The 20,443-nt window shown below is 39.5% G+C and overlaps 1 protein-coding gene across 1 annotated transcript; it reads right to left on the bottom strand.

Moving 5' to 3' along the window:
• Positions 1-33: 33 nt before the first annotated feature.
• Positions 34-16,207, bottom strand: LOC139708467 (uncharacterized). The gene is made up of 4 exons (XM_071620420.1): positions 16,088-16,207; positions 15,142-15,210; positions 9,056-11,481; positions 34-76 (listed from the first exon to the last, which is right to left on the bottom strand). Exons 1-4 carry the CDS (start codon positions 16,205-16,207, stop codon positions 34-36), a joined length of 2,658 nt encoding a protein of 885 aa, XP_071476521.1.
• Between the last annotated feature and the right edge of the window lie 4,236 nt (positions 16,208-20,443).

Below are 20,443 nucleotides of genomic sequence, written 5' to 3'. Positions count from 1 at the left end.
TCACCAGCTGTCCAAATTGCAGAGTGATATTCTTTATGCATCATAAGAGGCCTTACCACACCATGTGACGTGCCACCTGACCGGTCAGGTGAACAAACACGTGACATGAACATATTTGGTGTTTGATTGATAATTAATTCAAATCGAAATAGGAGAATTCTTTTTTTTTGTACACAGCATCCATGAATTCCTATTGACCTAATATGGCTATACAGTTACGTTCTATATTTTTGTCATGGGTTTTATCTTAATCCCTGTGTGATGTTGGGTTACTACCAATTAAGGGGGTCAATTTTACCCATGCACCTAATGAAATTGACACCAAATAAGTGGATTTCATTTGGTTCGGTTACCATTTTCAGTGGAATGCCTTCGTGATTTGTTAGAGTGATGTCTCATTGTCAATTACCACTTCTTCTGAGATAAGTGTTAAGAAAGCTTTCAAGCGTATTTTACTTGAAAGGTATTCTTGAAGTTACCAATATCATCTTCTGAATTTATAAGAGATTAGCATGATAGGGGTGTGTTTGTAAAAATTTCATCTTGTGTATTGTTAATGTGCTGGTGTATGTTTTAGTCTGTGTATGCATGTGTGTGTATGTGTGAGTGTGTGTGTGTGTGTGTGCGTGTGTGTGTGTGTGCCAACGTTTTTCTCAGTTATAGTTTATAGAAAGAAGAGACATAACGCTGTACAACGTATTTACTTTTTCGGGGTTAGTTTTAAATAAGGCCCATTGCCTTCTCACTCACCCCTTCACTTGATATATTTGGTTGTTTGTTTGCTTTGTTTGTTTGTCTGTCACATTGTCATGTTATACTTGTCATGCCGTTGTCACATTTTATGTATGCATATCTTATTAAGTGAAAATAAATTAACATTGCGGTTCTCTCTGCACATTAATTTGCACATTGGTTGTTTTCCGAACAATTAGTATTTTGAACTTGCCAAAAAAAGAAGAAATTGTAAATAATTTATCGACTCGATTATCATGAATGTCGTGTGTAATCACATCGTCCCCTCTAGTAAGAGGCAAAATAATACTCTGTCCCTCGGACAGGACATAAAATTGAGGTCCCGTGTGAGAGGAGTCACAACTCAAGCACGTAAAAGATCCCGGTTCATTAGTCATCGCAAAGAGCAGGGCTTTGAACCCGGTGAAGTGGTCACACCTTACATACAGCTGGACCTAGTGAAAACCAGCTATTGAGCTATCCATCCATCCATCTTCTCAGTTGTTTTTAAGGAAAAACACTCGAGTACAAAGAGGAAATCCATCCAAAATAAATAAACTTCAAAAGAAAGAGAACAGGCATTTAGTTGTATAAGCTATAAATAGCAGTTTTTCTGAATTTCATATATAACATACATGCAAAATTTGAAGGTATGACATCATCAATTCGCTCATTTGAATATTCATAAGGACTAGTCAAGAAAAGTTTCGCCATTTTTTGTTTCATTCTGTAGGGAATTTTGTTCTCTGTTTTTTGATGTCGATTTATTTTTGGGATGGATCTTCCTTTTTAAGTGTTGTTTGAGTGTCGTTGCAGCTGGTATCAGTGACTATCGACTTTAAATTTGATTACCTTGAAAGGAGACCTGAGAACGATTTTCAGATTTTGGCATTATTGAAGAGCTATAAATATATTATACTGGGTGCAGATTTACCGAATTCATAATGATTGTAATGAGGAATCAGAATTAAAGTTTTCAAAATCCCAGTGAAAACGGATGATGGCGTGGCAGCTTCACATAAGAATGCAATCGGGTGGTCATTGGAGTGGAACATGACAGTAATGCATAGTATTACATAGATTATACACAGCAGGTGAAGCTGTAATAAACTGTGGAATTGTAATGGAATTACATTGATACGTTACCGGACTATGTGAGCCTCTTATCGCGTATGTTATAATCCTTGTTCAAATGTTTGGGGTTTTCCAGAGCATTGGTTTCGCTGCTCATGGACCCTGATAAATTCCACAAATTCATAAAGGCGCTATCGATTTATGCACTTCTTGATGTTAAATTACATGAAATCTTCTGTAATTAGGTTTTGTGGTCCAGTGGGATGCGCACTGCACTATCGAAGAGGTATACCTTGAACTTTATACCGATACTTCTTGTTATACATTAACGGATTCGCTGTATGTACAACAAAGAAATATAGGGAACTTGTTTGTTTGTTTGTTTTTACAACTACAATAATTACTCCCTCCACTCAACCCACATGCACAAAATGTATAATCTGTTATATAAAGTGGGGAGTTAGTGTTGGTTACAGCAGGAGTACACATTGTGACAGGCCGAGTGGAATGTTTCGTTGTTCGTTTTTTTTTTTTCGGTCTGTACTATTTCTGAATCAAACTATACCAAAGCAGCACAGGGTGTATATGTCAAAAGAAAGTATTCAGAAATAAAGATGACAAGGGAAAGACGCATATTCAGTTCGTTCTCTTCCTTTTGATTCAATGAATTATACTTGTTCTTCATTGGAGTCCGCATGAATGGAGTGAGTGCAGATAGATACAAGTTTTATTAACAGTAGGCTTTAAGCTTTATTGTAAATGAATGTGCTGCCGCCATGTTGTGGAATTTTGAATTCGAGTAAGAATTACATCCGCTTGAAAGTTTTGAGATTCAAGCTACTGAGAACAGAACAGAACATAAACTATCTCTGATACTTTGAAAAATATGGAATAAAAATACAAAATAATAATACCTGAAAGTATCTCTGATACATTGTGAAAATTCGCACTGTCATCCCTGAAGAAGAGGAAGGATCCTCGAAAATTCAGAGTATTCATTAAATCAAGATTGGCTATTAATGCATTCCCTGCATTCCTCTGTTGTGACTTTATTATTGCTATTTCTAGTACTGCCAATACGCGGTACAACTACAATATAAATATATATATATATATATATATATATATATATATATATATATATATACTTCCAGAACCTGGAGCTTGGATTTCCATAACCCGATGACGAAATTGACTGCTATTTGATAATATGAATTCGAATTAGAGAGCCAAGTTAAAAGCTAAGCTCGAGAAAATTTCTCAACCCAAACTCGGGAAGTTTTTGAAATAGCGGGATGATGTGCGAACTCACGAGCTATTTGATATTGTTAATTCGCCTCAAGATATTTAAATAGTGCAATGCATCCCATCATGCCTAGCGTTTGTGACTCGATCGATCGAGGCAACCTGCACACAAATCGCGTGTAATTTTTCGAAGGCGCGTGCTCTACCGACCATGTTTGCGCATGCTCAGCTTTCGAATTAGCTCGGAAAGAATAAATCGGGGTAATTCTCTTCGAGCTGATGTGAATAGAAAATCAAATAGCGCACTAATTTGCGATCGGAAAAAAAAAAATCTTGAGCCTGGATTTTCATCGGACTGATGTGAAAACGCATGTTGTCTGCATCGAATACACCACCAATGTTTTCTATCAAAATGGACAAAACAACAACAACAACAACAAAAGCAACAACAACAACAACATCACTTTGTTGCTGCCAGGTGGATGTGCAGGCAAGTACCCTTTATAAGAATTACATGAATAATTACTAAATCGCAGATTTAAACACAGCATGCTGTTACAATAGTACAAATTACCTTTTTCTGATCATGCGCAAAGTACAATTATGAAATGGCTTATTGCAAGCTTTAATAGAATCGGTATGTTTTATTGATATTTAAAAAAGATACATGATATTGCACAACTTAACCCAGACTAATGTGACACGCTTGAAGCTTTGATAGTCAGCCATAAAAAGCAACGGTCATGTAGACTGATTATCTAACTTTCCTTGCCGAGGCACATATAGACTAAGAGGGAACATTGAAATCTTCAGAGTTATTAGTTTTGTAGAATTAAATGGTATTGATAATCTAATAATGATAATGATAACAACAACAGTAGTTGTTACAATGATAATGATGGCAATTTTAATAGTGTAAATGCCTAATGGTAGCAATGAGGGACCCACAAAAATTGTATTCTGTCTCTCCGAGCGATTTTCCTGGCAAGTTGTGATTACAGTAGGCCTACTATTTTATTGTGGAAGTCGTTTTCCTTAAAACGCATCCGGGCCAATCAATTAGATATATAAATGTGTATAATATATATATATATATATATATATATATATATATATATATACATATAAACTTTTTATTTCTTCGTTTCTAATTGTTACTATACTCTACATAATTATTCAGTTATAAAATACCGTGATGCCGTGGTTATACTACGGCATGATGGTCATTACATGGCATTTCCATGGTCATTCTATAGGTAGTAATACCACTGTGGTGCTATGGTATATTTGCTATATATATAGGCCTATATCCATGGTTATTTTATGGTACCTGTAGTAATGAGGGAATGCCATATCATGGTTATTTTATGGTGCTAATAGTAATACCGTGGGGGTGTGGTGGGGACGGTGTGACAGGAGTGTTTGCCAGACCCAGGGGGTGGGGTGTGGTGGGGTGTGACTAGTTTGCAGGCACAAACCCTTGTTGGTCGTATGTAGGAGTCTGCGTGCGCCAAGACTAATACACGCACCACTACACTGCGGCTTGTTGGGAGAAGCTAAAACACAGGGCCTATGGGACAGTGCCGAAGTGGTGCATATAGTAGTCTTGGCGCAGACTCCTTTACGACCAACAAGGGTTTGTGCCTGCAAACTAGGGTGTGACAGGAGTGTTTGCCAGACCCAGGGGGTGGGGTGGGATGGAGTGGGACAGGTTGGAGTGTGTGCCAGACCCAGGGGGTGGGGTTTGACAGAAGTGTTTAACAGACCCGGGGATGAGGTGAGACAGGAGTGTTTGCCAGACCCATGGGGGTGGGATGTCACAGGAGTGTGTGCCAGAACACCCCCCCCCCCCCCCGGGGGGGGGGGGGGAGGTGTGACAAGAGTCACGTGTGTGGTAGACCCTCCCAACTTTCTCTTAACCAGCCCACTGCGAGTGATTAAATGGTCACCTACGCGTGAATCGGTGCGGATCCTGCGCCTGTAACTTTGTTGTGCGTATATTGACATATTGCTGGAGAAGCTATACAACGCAGTACACTGATATTGCTTGAGCTGTGTGGAGATAACTTTCATTTCGAGACGAACCTATCCCCATGGTTGTATGATATCACATCCTGGCCGCTGTGATCTTCTTCTGAAGGTAAGATCTTTCACATTGCCGATTGTGTAGTTTTGAGTGGCAAAATTCAACCAACCTTCAATGACGTGAGTTACAAAATAGACTTTAAGTTCTTTTTTCTTTTTTCTTCAGAATATGAATACAGCTCTCACATTATTCACATAAAATTTTGTGTTCCGTGATTGTTTATAGTTGTGTTAGAATTGTTATATACGATATACTTGTGTGTATACGGGTAGGCCTGTGTGCATTCAATATGTCTGGCTCCATCGGGGTGCTCTTGGTGAGGAAAAACTTCTGCAGTATGAAATTGCATGTACTTAATGTCTACAACTTTACATATCATGCAAATTTGTTGCAACTGTGTGCAGGCTATTAATGATCAATCCTTGCTTTTCATCGCATATGCATGCAAAAAATTGCACTTCACTTTAAAGACGTAACGATATTTCTAGTACGAACTGGAAAATGAGAAAAAAAAGGTGTAACGTTCCTGTCGTTTGATACTGTCCTCTTGGCACATTCAGGTTAAGCTGAAGATTATATTCAATCCTTTTCGAAGAATAAAGCAGGCACGACGACTTACTGGTGATATAGTGTGGTTTGAAGTTAATATTCAATTACCAATGTCGTTATTTTGTGAATATTGTTTATGTTGCCATAAATCATTTGACGAGTTTTTATAGCGTAAAGAACCCAAGTGCAACATAGAATTGCTGAAACAGGATTCATTGATTGCCTGCAAAGGAGCTATTAGGTTTGAAATACGTACTCTGGTTTATCATGCCATTGATGGAACAGCTCCTGATTCTGGTCTCTTACATACTCCGGTGGAATTCTCTTCCACGTGAGCTGAAAGACTCCAGCTCCATAACGTCTTTAAGGATTGACCTGAAATCCTATTTGTTTGACAGTGCGTTTTGAAGACAGACATTCATGTCTTCTTTTTCATCTTCTCCTTCATTTATGGTATATGCATTTTCAGCCTTTTTGCTCTGGTTGATAGCGCCTTGAGCGCTGTCTTACAATGGAAAATTCTCGTTTTCGGGGTCAATTATTGTTATGGTTCAAAGATTAATTAACCAACAGAAAACAGTATGTTCCTTTCAATGGGTTTGATTATGATTGTCTTTTTTCCAAACCGATGTTCCTCAAGGCTCAATCTTACATGGGCCCGTTAATATTTCTTCACTTTGTCAATGATAATTAATATTATCATCAATTTTCATTTCCTATTATCTTTTGATTTTATTTGCTGACAATACTATTGACATATCTTATTCTCATTGTGAGGTCTTACATATTTAAATGATGCTTGCAATTTTGAAATTGATAAGGGATCAAATTGGTTTAAATCCGATGATTTTTTTCTTTAAATATAATAAAGACTCGATGCATGCATTTGATATCCATTCTAATAATACAGAAACGCTGATACATATTAAGATTGACATCGATAACTTTCCATTAGAAAAAAATTCTAATTCTTAGGGCGTACTTCCAGATGAAACTTTGACTTGGTTTATGGAACGAGCATTTCCACTACGTTGTACTGTCTATTTCTAAAAACATTGATACCATTTCAAGGCTAACGTTTCTTTCTATCCGTTGTTATTGTTGTTATCATTATCATTATCATTTTTATTACTGGTACCATTCTTATTATCCTGCTGGTTACCACCATCACCGATATCATCTTGCGTCAACTTCAGGTGACGCAAGAATTCAAATGAGGGGGTATCTAATGCATAGCTTTGATTGGAGAAAGCCACGAGCTTCCCGAAAAAAAAAGATATGTTTGCAGTAATTTCGCGCAGTAACTTTGAGTTAGAGTTGCAATGATAAACCGTTGGTAATTGCACTTAACCCATTGAGGACGAGTCCCGAGTATTCTCGGGCAGTTGTCTGTGGGAAATGCGTGTTGTAGCAAAATCAGTCCGTCCTCAACGGGTAACTTTTTGTCAGTTGACGTCGTCATTGTTTTTGTGAAACCAAACGCAGTTTATTCAGTCTACTAGTAACCATGAGTGGATGGCGAAAAATAATAATGATAAAAAGAAATCCAACAACCTGCAGAGGCTTCGACTTGAGGTTCTCTGGGTATTACACAGGCAAAAACGACAGCAATGCTGCAGTCAGTAAACTGACAACTCAATTAGTTCCAGCAAGCCTTCCGATATGTGCCCAACGTTAAAAGGTATGACATTTACTAATTGATTGATTTTTTTTTTTTTTGTAGCTAAAATCATCATTCTTTTTACCTGTTTACGGTGAAGCAATTCCATTCTGATGTCGGCCATGCTTGGTGTGGTATAATTTCGAGATTGAGTGCGCTGGAATTATACAAACGAATGAAAGCGAAAATGTATAGATCCCTCTCATGGTAGAGGGAAAATGCAAGGCCGTCTGATTGAACAGTGGCAACACTGAAGAGGCTACCCTGGATAAAGAAGACTTTATTATTATAATCCCTGTAGATGTTTGCTGATCTGTTACAATGGTATGATAATGGTGATCAACTCTGTAAATCACGTGAATCTTTATAATTATGTGTTTGTAGGTGCGACAGTACATAAACTACACTTTTGTAATATCATTGTTTGTATTTCTATCAGTCTTCATGTCATTTTGACCTTCTCGTATAAACTGTTCATGCTACTTGGCAATTGTTTGTATTATTTTGGTATGGAAACAAATAAGCGAAATGAAACGAAATAATACTGGATATTGCACTCTTTCTGTTGGATTTTGCTTTTATTTCTTACAGCAACAACAAACAGCTCAGTCAGCGAAACATGTATGCTATTGAGGAAGAAAGATTTGCGGTGACACCATGTGTATGTAGTCCTTAATCGGATCGCTGTTTGGCAGAAGAGCCTAGAAAGAGGAGAAACGAAGAGGGAAGCGACATATGGGGGTTGTGAGGAGGGCAGAAAGTGAAGAGTGGGAGACAGTAATGGGCTAGAGGTTGAAGTTGCACTAGTGGAGACGGTAGAGAAAGGAACACAGAGAGTGGTAAGGAAGAATAGTGTGAGAATCAAGTAGGATGTTCGGACATCGTTAGAAGGGGAAAGATGAAATAGAAGGGAAGAGGAAGAGGAAGGAGTTGAATGTTGGAGAATCATGGAGATAGGAGAGAGCAGTAAAGATTCATCAAACCAAGAGAAGAAAAACGAAGTCGGCGAACAGTGTGACTATGGAATGCGGAATCAATGGAGAAAGGACGAATAATCCCTCGAAGGAAGGGTAAGTAGAGGAGAGATGAGAATATGTTGATAGAAGGGAGATAGAGAGAGAGAGAGAGAGAGAGGCGGGGGGGGGGGGGACAAAGAAAAGAAGTAGAAAAGAACAAATTGAAATTCAATACGTAAATCAGAGGGAGCTAGTATGGATCCTAGAATGAAATGCTGCTGAGAGGGAGAACAAAAAAATGGAAAGGAAAATTGATGACAGTTAAGTCCTGAAAAGGTTCCTGTGGGAGAAAAGCAAAAATAAGAAATCAAAATGAGGTTAAAGTGTAGACCTGAGGAGAGAAGACAAGAGAAATAACCTGTGGAGAAATGTGTAAATTAAGTAGTGGTCCTGAAAAGGACCGTTGGGTTGTATGGAAGGAAGAAATAAAACAAAAAGAAGAAAGAAGAGAAGAGAACAGAAAAGAAAAGAAAAGATAAGTAGTGTAGAAACAGACAAAAGTGTAAGAGAGAGAGAGAGAGGAAAGAGAAATGAAACACTGAGTAAAGGTGCTAGTGAAAGTAGCGCAAGAAATCTAGTTATAAGAATAACTAGGAGAACCGAGGAACTTGACGTTTCGGGCAGATTGACTGTCCTTCGTCAGAAGTGAAGCGTGATCGGAGAAGAGGCGGGCTATATATGGAGAATGCGGACCTAGAAGGAAGTGGTCGGTTGAGGCGGGCTCGCAGGCGAGCTGAGCGTCGGCTGTTGGTGGAGTGTTGCGGTCGTTGATGCGTTCTATTGTTCTCGGAGTGTGTTGATGGCGGAGTATATCTGTGAGAGCTAACTTGGCTGTTAGTAGGTCGTGGCCGGAGATTGGAGTCCGGGTTAGTGGTTGGGGTGGACGCCGGTGGTGTGGATGACTTGTGTCGGTGAGGGCGTCTTCTCGAACCAGCGATAGGTGTGGTCGTGGGTGGGAGGCGCGGTTGACGTCGTGGGCGCTGTTGTGAAGAGGTGGGGGAAGAGATATGAGAGGAAGAAGTAGAGGGGGGAATGTGCTGTGGAGAGAGTGTGTTGTTGTTGTTGTCATTGCTGGTGTTCGATGGTTTGTTGATGAGAGGGAGCCAGATGTTGATGTGGAGTCCAGTATCCTGTGTAACAGTGTCGTGTGTGTGAATTTCTATGGCTTCTCTGATGCGTCGTGTGTTCCAGTTTTTGATGGATGTGATGAGTTTGCTGTCTTCCCAGTTGATGCGATGTTCCGACTGTTGAGCGTGTTTCACGATGGCTGACTTTTCCCATTCCGAACGTCTGTAGCATGTTTTGTGTTCTTTCAGTCTGGTCTCTAGCGATCTCCCTGTTTCACCTATGTAGACTTTGCCGCATTCGCAAGGGATACGGTAGACACCTGGTTGTTTGTGTTTGGGGTGCTTGTCTTTGTGTGAGTGCAATGAATTGTGAAGTTTGTTGGAAGATGTATGACGGACCTGGATGTTGGCGGACTTGAAGATGCGTTGTAGTTTGTGCGAGGTGGCGCCGAGGTAGGGAAGATTTACAGTTGTGATGGGCTGTTCCTTGGCTGCTTGGTTGGGATGAGAAGGTGCCTGAGTGTTGATTTTGTGCTTGGGGTATTGGTTGATAGTGGTGAGTGTGTCTGTGATATGTTCGAGTTCTTGTCGAAGATGTTCTTTGTCGCTGATTTGATGAGCACGTCGGACGAGAGCGTTCGGTACTGACTGGCGGACTGCTGGATGATGGAAGGAGCGGTAGTGAAGATATCTGTGAGTGTGAGTGGGTTTGCGGTAGACCTGGTGAGAGAAAGTGCCAGCGTTGGTCTTTGTGACGAGAACATCGAGGAAGGGGAGAGAATGATTGTGTTCCGTTTCCACTGTGAATGAGATGTTGGAGTGTTGTTCGTTGAGGTGTGAGAGGAAGTCGTCCAGTTGATCTGCTTGGTGTGGCCAGATGGTGAAGATGTCGTCGACATACCGGAGCCAGAGTGAAGGTTTGTGTTGTGCTGTGGCTAGTGCGTGGCTTTCGAAATGTTCCATGTAGATGTTGGCAATGATCGGTGAGAGGGGGGAGCCCATGGCTGCGCCTTGTTGCTGTTTGTAGTGTGTGTCCCTCCATCGGAAGGAGGTAGAATTGAGACATGTGAGGAGGAGGTCGTGTATCTGTTGTGGTGTGAGTTGTGTTCTGGAAGAAAGAGAAGGGTCATCGGTGAGACGTTGTTTGATGATGTCACAGGCTTCGTTGACAGGAACGCTGGTGAAGAGTGATTCTACATCAAAGCTGACGAGGGTGTCTGTAGGGTTGATGGTGGTTTGAGAGAGAATGTCAATGAAGTGTTTGGAATTGTTAATGTGGTGTTCTGTGTTGCCAACGAGTGGCTGTAGAATGTCTGACAGGTGTTTGGCTGTTTCGTAGCAGGGGGAACCTCGTGTAGAAATGATGGGGCGGAGAGGCACTGATGGCTTGTGAATTTTGGGTTGCCCGAAGAGGATGGGACATCTGCTGGAAGAGGCACGGAGTCTGAAATAAAGCTGTTGAGGAAGGGCATTGGATCGATGAAGTTCGAGGAGCTTGGCGTTGAGTTTCCTCTCGGTGGCAGGAGTCAGGTCACGTTTCAGTTCGGTGTATGTGGGGGTGTGGAGGATGTCTTGTATCTTTTGTTCGTATTGTGTTTTGTCCATGACGACCGTGGCGTTGCCTTTGTCTGCTTGAATGATATGGATGGATGCGTTGCTTTGTAGAGTCTTCACCGCTGTTCGTTCTTCTTTGTTGAGGTTGGGCTGCGGTGGCTTGGCTGTGGAGAGAGCTTGAGTAACAAGGAGTCGAATGTTGTCGGCTGCGGCTTTGTTCAGGTATCTGAGCTTGGGTTCCGTTTGTTGTATGATTTCTGTGAAAGGAATCTTCTTGGGTGGTGTTGCGAAGTTAAGCCCTAGGGATAACACGTTGTGTTCGGCTTGTGTGAGGTTGTGCTGGCTTAAATTGACAACGGTGTTACGGGCGGCGGGCGGCTTGTCTCGTGTGTATGTACGGGTATGGCTGTTATGTAGTGTGTTGAACTTCCGTATCTGCTTGTCTCTGGTGTGGAGAAATGTGGTCCTTGCTGTGTGAGAGTTGAAGGTCTGTATCTTCTGGAGGTCAGCAGGATGTAGTGTTTGTGACAAGTGTGTTTGTGAGGTGTTGATTTGTTGATCGATTGTGTGAAGTTCTTGTCGAGTATGGGTTATGCGTTCTCTGGTGAGGGAGAGGCCGGCTTGGTGAAGAATACGTCGAGCACGTGGAGTATGTATGGTTGATTTCAGCTGTAGACCAGGAGGGATGATACTGTGATCTCGGCATCTTTTCAGAAAGGTGAGATGATTGGAGAGTTTAGATTGTTTGACTAGGTTCCGTTGAAGTAGGCGAGAAGATCGTTGAGTTTGCTCCCCGTAGAGCTCGGTTATGTGTTGTTTGAAGGTTTGCATGGTGAAGTAAATGAGGAAGAAAGATTTGCGGTGACACCATGTGTATGTAGTCCTTAATCGGATCGCTGTTTGGCAGAAGAGCCTAGAAAGAGGAGAAACGAAGAGGGAAGCGACATATGGGGGTTGTGAGGAGTGCAGATAGTGAAGAGTGGGAGACAGTAATGGGCTAGAGGTTGAAGTTGCACTAGTGGAGACGGTAGAGAAAGGAACACAGAGAGTGGTAAGGAAGAATAGTGTGAGAATCAAGTAGGATGTTCGGACATCGTTAGAAGGGGAAAGATGAAATAGAAGGGAAGAGGAAGAGGAAGGAGTTGAATGTTGGAGAATCATGGAGATAGGAGAGAGCAGTAAAGATTCATCAAACCAAGAGAAGAAAAACGAAGTCGGCGAACAGTGTGACTATGGAATGCGGAATCAATGGAGAAAGGACGAATAATCCCTCGAAGGAAGGGTAAGTAGAGGAGAGATGAGAATATGTTGATAGAAGGGAGATAGAGAGAGAGAGAGAGAGAGAGAGAGGCGGGGGGGGGGGGACAAAGAAAAGAAGTAGAAAAGAACAAATTGAAATTCAATACGTAAATCAGAGGGAGCTAGTATGGATCCTAGAATGAAATGCTGCTGAGAGGGAGAAAAAAAAATGGAAAGGAAAATTGATGACAGTTAAGTCCTGAAAAGGTTCCTGTGGGAGAAAAGCAAAAACAAGAAATATAATGTATGCTATTGTCTCAATTTCTCTCTTGACAGGTACGTTTCTTTTGCCTCTTTTAACATTATGGCTTTCCATCTATTGAATTTGGTGTGTATCAGTACAACCCTTTGACATATTCAAGATGATAAAAATAATAATTACAATCACTACGGATTTTTACCATCAAATATATAACAAAATTCCGATATTCCATTTCATACAAGTGGCACCAAAGTGTATTGCTGCATTTACTGAATCCTTTTACATGTTCTATATACATTTGGAATTACTGATTTAGATTAAAAGAAATGACTACTCGAAAAGTTGAATCCACAAAAGTGATTGTCAAAATGAAGAAAATGTTTCTCTAATCTAAGGCTTTTTTTTTTAACAATTGCATGAATGGAGAAAATATGAAATCTTTATGTATATTTTTGGACAGTTAGACGAATTATTCTGTGAATTTGATGTTGTTATTTGGATGATGTGTAAAGAAGAATGTGGGTTACGGGGCTTTGTAGGGGTCGGGTGAGAGTGCTAGGGTATATGTTATGTGATAATCTCGTCGTCAGAATGAAATTTTGTTATGAAATATAAAAACAGTTGATTTAATTATATTGGGGGTTGTGCAATCACGTTTCTAAATATCTGTTATTTATTAGTCATGCAAACCTGATGTTTTGTGTATGATGTTTTGTAGTTTTATTGGAGTAGAGGCAAATCAGTCGTCACAGTATTTTTTGTATATAATTCTTTTTGTTTTGATAAATAAGGAATATGGTTTTATCTTGCATGATGTATATCGGATAATGCTCAACTTATTGATTTGTGTAATTATGATATTTTCCCACTCATTTTCATCACAAGTGTAAATGCTTTACTCTGTAATTGTCTGAATGTTGGAATTTGTATGTACACTGTATACTCAGTATGTTTTATGTAATATCATACGCAATTTAGCCCTTGGGCTACGAGATGTGATATGAATAAATAAACCTTTCAATAAAATAAGCAAAAGATAGCGAAATCCAAACCAAGATGTAAATGTGGATCGAGTGAAAGCAGCAATGTTATATAGTATAGTAAAACACATTGATCAGTGAAAGTTTGCGGAAAGCCAGGCAAACCACTCAGAAGTTTTACATTTTTTAAGTTTTTGTGTCGTCATCGCCTAGGTCAATGAAAGAGCGCTTGTTTTATCTGGATCAGAAAGAAGGGGAATAATACCCTTATTTATGTCAGTAACAAGTCGATGGAATGTGTGTCTTCCATGAAAAATTAGATTTTGAGGATTCTCCTCCTTATATGATTATTCTTTACATTGTTGTCGAAAATGACGTCATTAATTGCAGTTATCTTCGTATGAAGCAATGGCGGCACCGAAATCATAAATTTTTAATAGATTGCCTGATTTTCCTCAAACTTTTATTGCTGATGCGCTTTATATCGCTGTTTTCATTTAAACCACCCTGACATTTGGGGTTAGATTTCCTTTAAATCCATGCATGGTTGATATCGGATATTATTTTGTTGTCAGAGAGAGAAGAAAACTGTTCCTCATTAGAATAAAGAACGGTATCCAATGAGATACATATACAAACTCCAGCTGACGAATAACATAAACGATTGCCAGACAGAAACATTCCCAATTCATGACGTGTCCTTATTTTTCTCCTTGTAGGTCCTGTATTACATACTTATCCTTTTCACTTTATATCATTTTCCCAAGCAATTCTCTTCTTCGTCATGTCTTTTCAATCTTATTTGATTTACGTTTCCTTCTTAACTTTTCCTAAACATTGTTCTTTAATGTATCAGTTTTAAGTATTCTTCTCTTTTACCCTTCTTGCTATGCTATTTCTATTCATATTGTTCTCGTCATTCTCATTTTCTCCCCTATCCTCACATTCCCATTGTTATGTATTTCCTTTCTGCTGCTTTTTTACTAATTATTTTTTTCGTACTTGTCACTCGTATTCGCATTTCTTCTTCTTTTTTTACTTGCCTATCATCTTCCTCTGTTTTACATCTTTCTCCTTTTTTTTTTTTTTGCCTGACGTCATGATGTTGAAATTTTCATACATGGATTCATGGCTGGATCCTGCGTGTTGTCCTGAGGTGGCTTTATCTCCTATGAGTAATTCACAATATTTACGAATTATCATTCTTTTGTGAATTACTCTTTTCCATAATTCTACAGTTAAGAATAAAATTGTAGTTACTTATTATAATTGTTTGTTCACTTATCGAAATTCAAAGATGATATATGTACTATAATTGTATACAACTTATTGTTGAAGCTTGTCTGGTTTGAAATTCTTTAAAAATCCTTTCCTCATGTAAGCGTTGTGTATATCGAATTGAATTACTTTATATGGAATAGAATTACTTGAATTTGAATTCTTTGTGTTTTCCATTAAATCCTGATTGTTCTCGCTTTTATTCCTGTCCCTTTAAATTCCTTTTGTTCCCTTTTTATTTGTGCTACTTCTATTCCTGTTCTCCCTTTCTTTCCTCTGTCTCTTCTACTAATTGGTCTTCTACTCTGCTTTCCTTTTCCCCTCCTGATTGTCTTGTATTTCCCTTTCTTCTTTCCCCTTCGATATTCTTCTCCTTATCTTGATTCTTGCCCCGCTTACTTCTCTTTCTCTGAGATCCTGCAGCATTGGCGGGAAAACTGTCATGTCTCCGGCAGACGACGTCCCTGTCTGCAAATTTTACGCGAATTGAGTCGCAGATAGACGTGAATCCTTGTCGCCCAATCCGACTGAAGAATGGAACAGTCATCGAACTTTTCCCTGTCAATGAAACAATGCCATTTTCACTTCCTGGAATAGATGACAATATTGTTTGTCGACCCATCTCAGTTGACGGTGAGATCACGCCATCCTAGTCATTAATGTTATAAGACCTTATATGAGCGATAGTGAATAAGCCATTGTATCATGGTATCGTTCAATCAGAGAGAAAAAAAGTTAACAATGGTTAATACACTTTACCTGCGGGATGAAAATGATTATTTCCATCAAGCATTGGCTTTAAATCATCTGTTGCTATGAAACATAGCTTTTAAGCCCCCGGCACCACTGGAACTCGTAATATATTTAGATCGTCAATAAAGGTTCTCTAATACAAATAGGTGAGTTGAGTTTATTTTCATATTGCTAATTTTGTCAAAAGAAAGTGCACAATCATTGCCAAAATAGGAGGACTTAGATAAATTTGAAATAAACTTTTTTTTTTACTCGGTACACACGCACACACACACACACACACATACAAATTAATAATAATAAATGGAAATAGAAATATAAGAAAAAACATCTTAAGGAAAATAAGAGCGAGCCTATCTAAAAAAGAATAAAACGTGGTGGAACAATTCGATACACAGGATAACACAATGAGAAAGAAAACTTGAAGATAAATAAAGTTTCAGCAGGGACAATCATATATTGGACATGTAAATACACAGAATTACGTGATCTTTTTCTATAATTGATAACGTTTCTTACAACTCCCTTTTTTTTTTTTTGGAAACTTGATAGAGCTAAAACCGGTGTCCAGCGTAGACAAGACCAAGGCTACCGCAAGGACGAGCGTGGTTGCCGCGCTCAAAGACTCGTCGGCACTGGCTGCGATCGAGACTACATCATCAACGAGCATGGATACGACTTGGAATACCTCTCGAAAGGGCGTGGATACCATCGAGGCAACTTCGAGGCATCCTTCTCCAACGAATCTTATTATGAGTGAGGCTATCGTGAAGGACGTGGCACACACTAGCATGAGATCAGAATCAATGGAAGATGGAACCCCAACAATGTCATCAGACCCATTAACAGGTAACTATAAGCATTCACAGCATGTGACAATAATCGGGATGTAGGTAAGTCAATAATTCCTTTAGGCCACCTGATGTCTTGGAGTCGACAACCATAGAACTTGACAGTCATTGAAATTTTCCCAAACACAAACTTTTATTCCATGGAGTAGATGAGCTCATTGTATGTCGACCAATATAAAGGTCCATAAGGTCGAGCCAATCTCAAGTCATCGTTTCACAATCGTTACTGCAAGGTGACAATGTGGCTGAGTTGATAGCGCGTCTGCCTCGCAATCAACGGACTTGAATCTAGCTGACCAATTTTGAGTTTGATCATGCCGTCCCCTGTATAGTAGGGGATCAAAACTGTCTCGGGTTGGACATTAAATGAAGGTCCCGTGTGTGAGGGTATAACGACTCATATATACGTTCAACATCCCATTTCATTCATTCTTAAAAACCGCTCAATCAGAGAGGAGTGTGATGTTGCACTTTCTATAAAGATTAATATTTCCATCGAGATCCGGCCATTTTTTTTTTTTACTGTTATACAATTAACACGATGTGTGTCAACGAGTTAAATGTTCACTGGTCTCACACAAATACGAATGAACAAGAAATTAATGCGGCAAGCGGAGGGTTAATAGCCACCATTCCTCATTCCTCACTACACACTACTGAAACAGGAAAACATTTTGGTCTTCCGGTTGCCAAAACGTTACCATACTGGTTGTGCTATATTGTTTCACATCATCGGATGCTAATAACATGTTCATATTTTTCTCTATATCTATATTTCATCTTTTTATAGCACAATATTCAACTAAATCTTTCCTTCTTTCTCCCCTACTATGATAATAATTTTTTTTTTATCAGTCCAATTAAGAGGCTTCGGCTAAGTGAAAAAGAAGCAAAACGGGAAGTAATAATTATGTAGGCCAAGTTTCCATTGAATAACATGTAATCATCAAAAGATAATTATCTCAGAAGACGCAACCAGTGTACGCTCCTGCCGTCGGTGTCCGATACAAAGCAGAGTCGTAATTTTGCAATAGATTTGTTAGGTCAGGTCAGGTCACTTCAGGTCAGGTCAAGTCAACCCTTCACACCCCCTGGCCTGTCGTGTAGGGCAGCAACGAAGGCTCTCCACCCATCTCTGTTTCTGGCCTTCCCCTGAAGAGAAGCCCAGGACTGTCTGTGGTCTGATATTTCAATCCCCACTGTTCTTCTCCATGTCTGTTTTATTTCTTCCATCTCCCTTTTCCCTCAGGTGTCCAACGAAGTGCCCTAAGACATGTCCAATCCATCTCCATCTCTCCCTGCTGATTAACGGATCTCCAGTTTCTCATTGAGCCACTGCTGGAAGAGGTTGCGGGTTGGAGATCTTGTTGGGCCAATAGATGCGCAGGATTCGCCGCAGACATGCGGTGTGGAATACCGATAGTTTGCCAGCATTACCTTTTGGTCATTAGCCAGCACTCGGATCCATACATTAGGGTTGACAGCACACAGCTATAGTGCATATTCAGTTTGGTTTTCAGTGTGTACTGCTGTGATTTCCAGATGCTATTCATACTCCTCATAACTGTTCTTGCCTTGTATACAGTCTGTCCATATAATAACGTGAACTGTTCTGTCTTGGGAAGCTCGTACTAATAATAAGCCTTGACTGGATTTGGGCTGTAAGTGTTAAAGACTAGTAGTTTCAGTGTTCCTTTGTTTCTTTTTCAGTCCAAGCTGACCTGAAAATGTAGACAGAGGGTTAGTCTTCTCTTGGATGTGACCATGCGAATGTGACAACAGAGCCAGATCATCTGCAAAGTCCAGGTCATCCAAAGGAGAGATTCCTGCGGATTTCTTTCTGTGATCCATCATTGTCCAGTCAATGACCATAATATGTTAAACAACATGGTAGACATCACACATCCTTGCCCTCACGCCTATTTCCTCCTTGATGTATTTTAGGATGTTGTTTCCAACAATGCAGGAATCATGTTTTTAGAAACCTTTTATGAGCTGGACATTTCAATTTTTCTAATTCCATGTTGTCGAAGTATTTGTTCAAGATTGTCTCTGTGGATGCTGTCGAAAGCCTTTTGAAAGTCAATGAAGTTGACATACAGTGCCCGTTCCAATCTGTGCACTGTTCGATGATGTTGGGTATATAGCGTGAACATCTGGTCGATGCAACACCTGTGTGTTTTCCCCCTGAAACCTGCTTCTTCTGGTCTAGATACAGAGTTCCGTCCACAGCATCCGATTTTCGTTGTATGATAATCTTTCTACGACCTCACTATAAATAAACAGGCACAGGGAGGGGAGTTATTCCAGTTGGTGCAATTGTTTGGTGCAGTTTTCTTGGGTTCTTTGACAATGATCCTTTTGTCCAGTCTTTCGTTACTTGTTCTCCCTCCAAAATATTACTGGAAGAAAGATTTCAAAAGGGTTGCCGCAGCATCTTGGTCAGTTTTGAACAGTTTAGCACTGAAATCATCACCTTCGATGTGTGGCCAGGTGCTTTATTACTCTTCAATGAACCCGCTTCCTGTTTCTATTGGCATCAATCATCACCTGCTCAAATGCTCCTCAATTTGTAATCCTTATCCAAAATTTCAAGCACACCATATTTCAGACACAGTTATTTCACCATCAAAACATCAGACAAAAATATTCAAAGTGGTCTACATCAACCCAAGACAGAAAGTATCGCTACTTCCGAATTTGAACAACTGTAACACCATAAACATTTGATATCTTTAAATGGGAAATTCTAAGCACAAGATAGTTTTCATCTCAAATGTAGCTATATCTTGATACAAGTTTTCAACATATAATTCCTGTAAATATTAGTCCCTCAATAGCATTGATCTACAATAACATGTACTGTATGTCTGATAAAAAAAAGAATTAATCATATTCTTCCAAGGATGTGGTAGTGTTGGTTCTCTGGGAGGATATATGACTGACCTTGACCAAGTCACTGTCTGAACAGTAAACAATGGTTGAATAAAGACTACTGCTGGCACACACTACCTGAACCTATAGACAGGGTGTAGGCTGTGACCTCTTTCCAGACAATGCTTTGTGGTTTATAAGACCTGTATTTTATCTACGCACAGCAAGTGAAACATGTCATGTTAAAACTATCAGAGCATGAGGTTTGATTTGATTCAGAGAACATCTAAAATAACAGAAATAGGGAAGTGCAATCATTTTTTTCTCGATTAGGCGATTCTTTGCTACTTCTATAACCGGTGTTTCTTCATGTGTCTATTCACGAGTTCTTTGAAATGTTCTATCCCTCTTGTCTCTATGTGTATTCCTATGTGAGGATCATTTCTTGTTTATTGTTGATTAATCCATTACCACGAATATAGAACTTGCCGCAGTGGATCTGCACCAAGTGTAGATAACCATATCAGCCATTGGTATACCAATAATGAATGTTCATGAGTGCAATGTACAAAATATTTAATTAGGTGAAAGACGAAAATGTTCCATTCAACTCTGCTGCGCCTCGTTAAATGGATTTAAAAAAAAATCTTTCACCTTACACGTATATTCTGTCCATTGCACAAATTAAAAACATGTATTATTTGTTTTATGTAACGGCTAAAATAGATCATTTCATTTTGATATTTTATTAATGTAAAAACAAGAGAGAATCTGAGATCGAGAGAGTGTTCACTGAGCACTTTACAAACTGTTTACGCTAGCGCGGTGTCGCATACACACACTGCAAACGCGCAAAAGTGCAGTGGAGAAAATTGTACGGATCCAAAATTGCACTATAAATATGGAGCCACAATTGCACGGATGATGACGTCATAGTGAAAAGGGACGAATGATCAATGTCATACAACCAATCAAATGACAAGGATCTCTTCAGGCGTTATATAAAGTACATTATATAGACAGGGTGTCAAATATACCTGCCATAAAGTCCATGATTAGTCTGTAGTGAAATATCAAAGAGACGCAATGATCAATAACACATATGTAGCAGTAAAACACCTCCAAGCGTTGTGTCATAGCAATCATTTCATGCTTCCCAGTGGGTCTCTCGCGTACATATACTCCATACATTCTCTTAGATCACTGAATTATTCAGTGATAAT

Source organism: Diadema antillarum, unplaced genomic scaffold (genome assembly GCF_040938485.1).
Source record: "Diadema antillarum isolate AM-2024a unplaced genomic scaffold, OU_Dant_1.0 seq00001338_RagTag, whole genome shotgun sequence".
Classification (NCBI taxonomy): domain Eukaryota; kingdom Metazoa; phylum Echinodermata; class Echinoidea; order Diadematoida; family Diadematidae; genus Diadema; species Diadema antillarum.
The sequence above is the reverse complement of the archived record's forward strand: the minus strand, read 5'-3'. Positions and strand labels throughout refer to the sequence as shown.

Coding starts and splice junctions, on each gene's coding strand:
- LOC139708467 (XM_071620420.1), bottom strand. CDS start 16,207: ATGGTATCCACGCCCTTTCGAGAGGTATTCCAAGTCGTATCCATGCTC. Junction 15,211..16,087: donor CAACCACGCTCGTCCTTGCG/GTAGCCTTGGTC, acceptor TAAAATTTGCAG/ACAGGGACGTCGTCTGCCGG. Junction 77..9,055: donor AACCGACCACTTCCTTCTAG/GTCCGCATTCTC, acceptor CTGACCGGTCAG/GTGGCACGTCACATGGTGTG.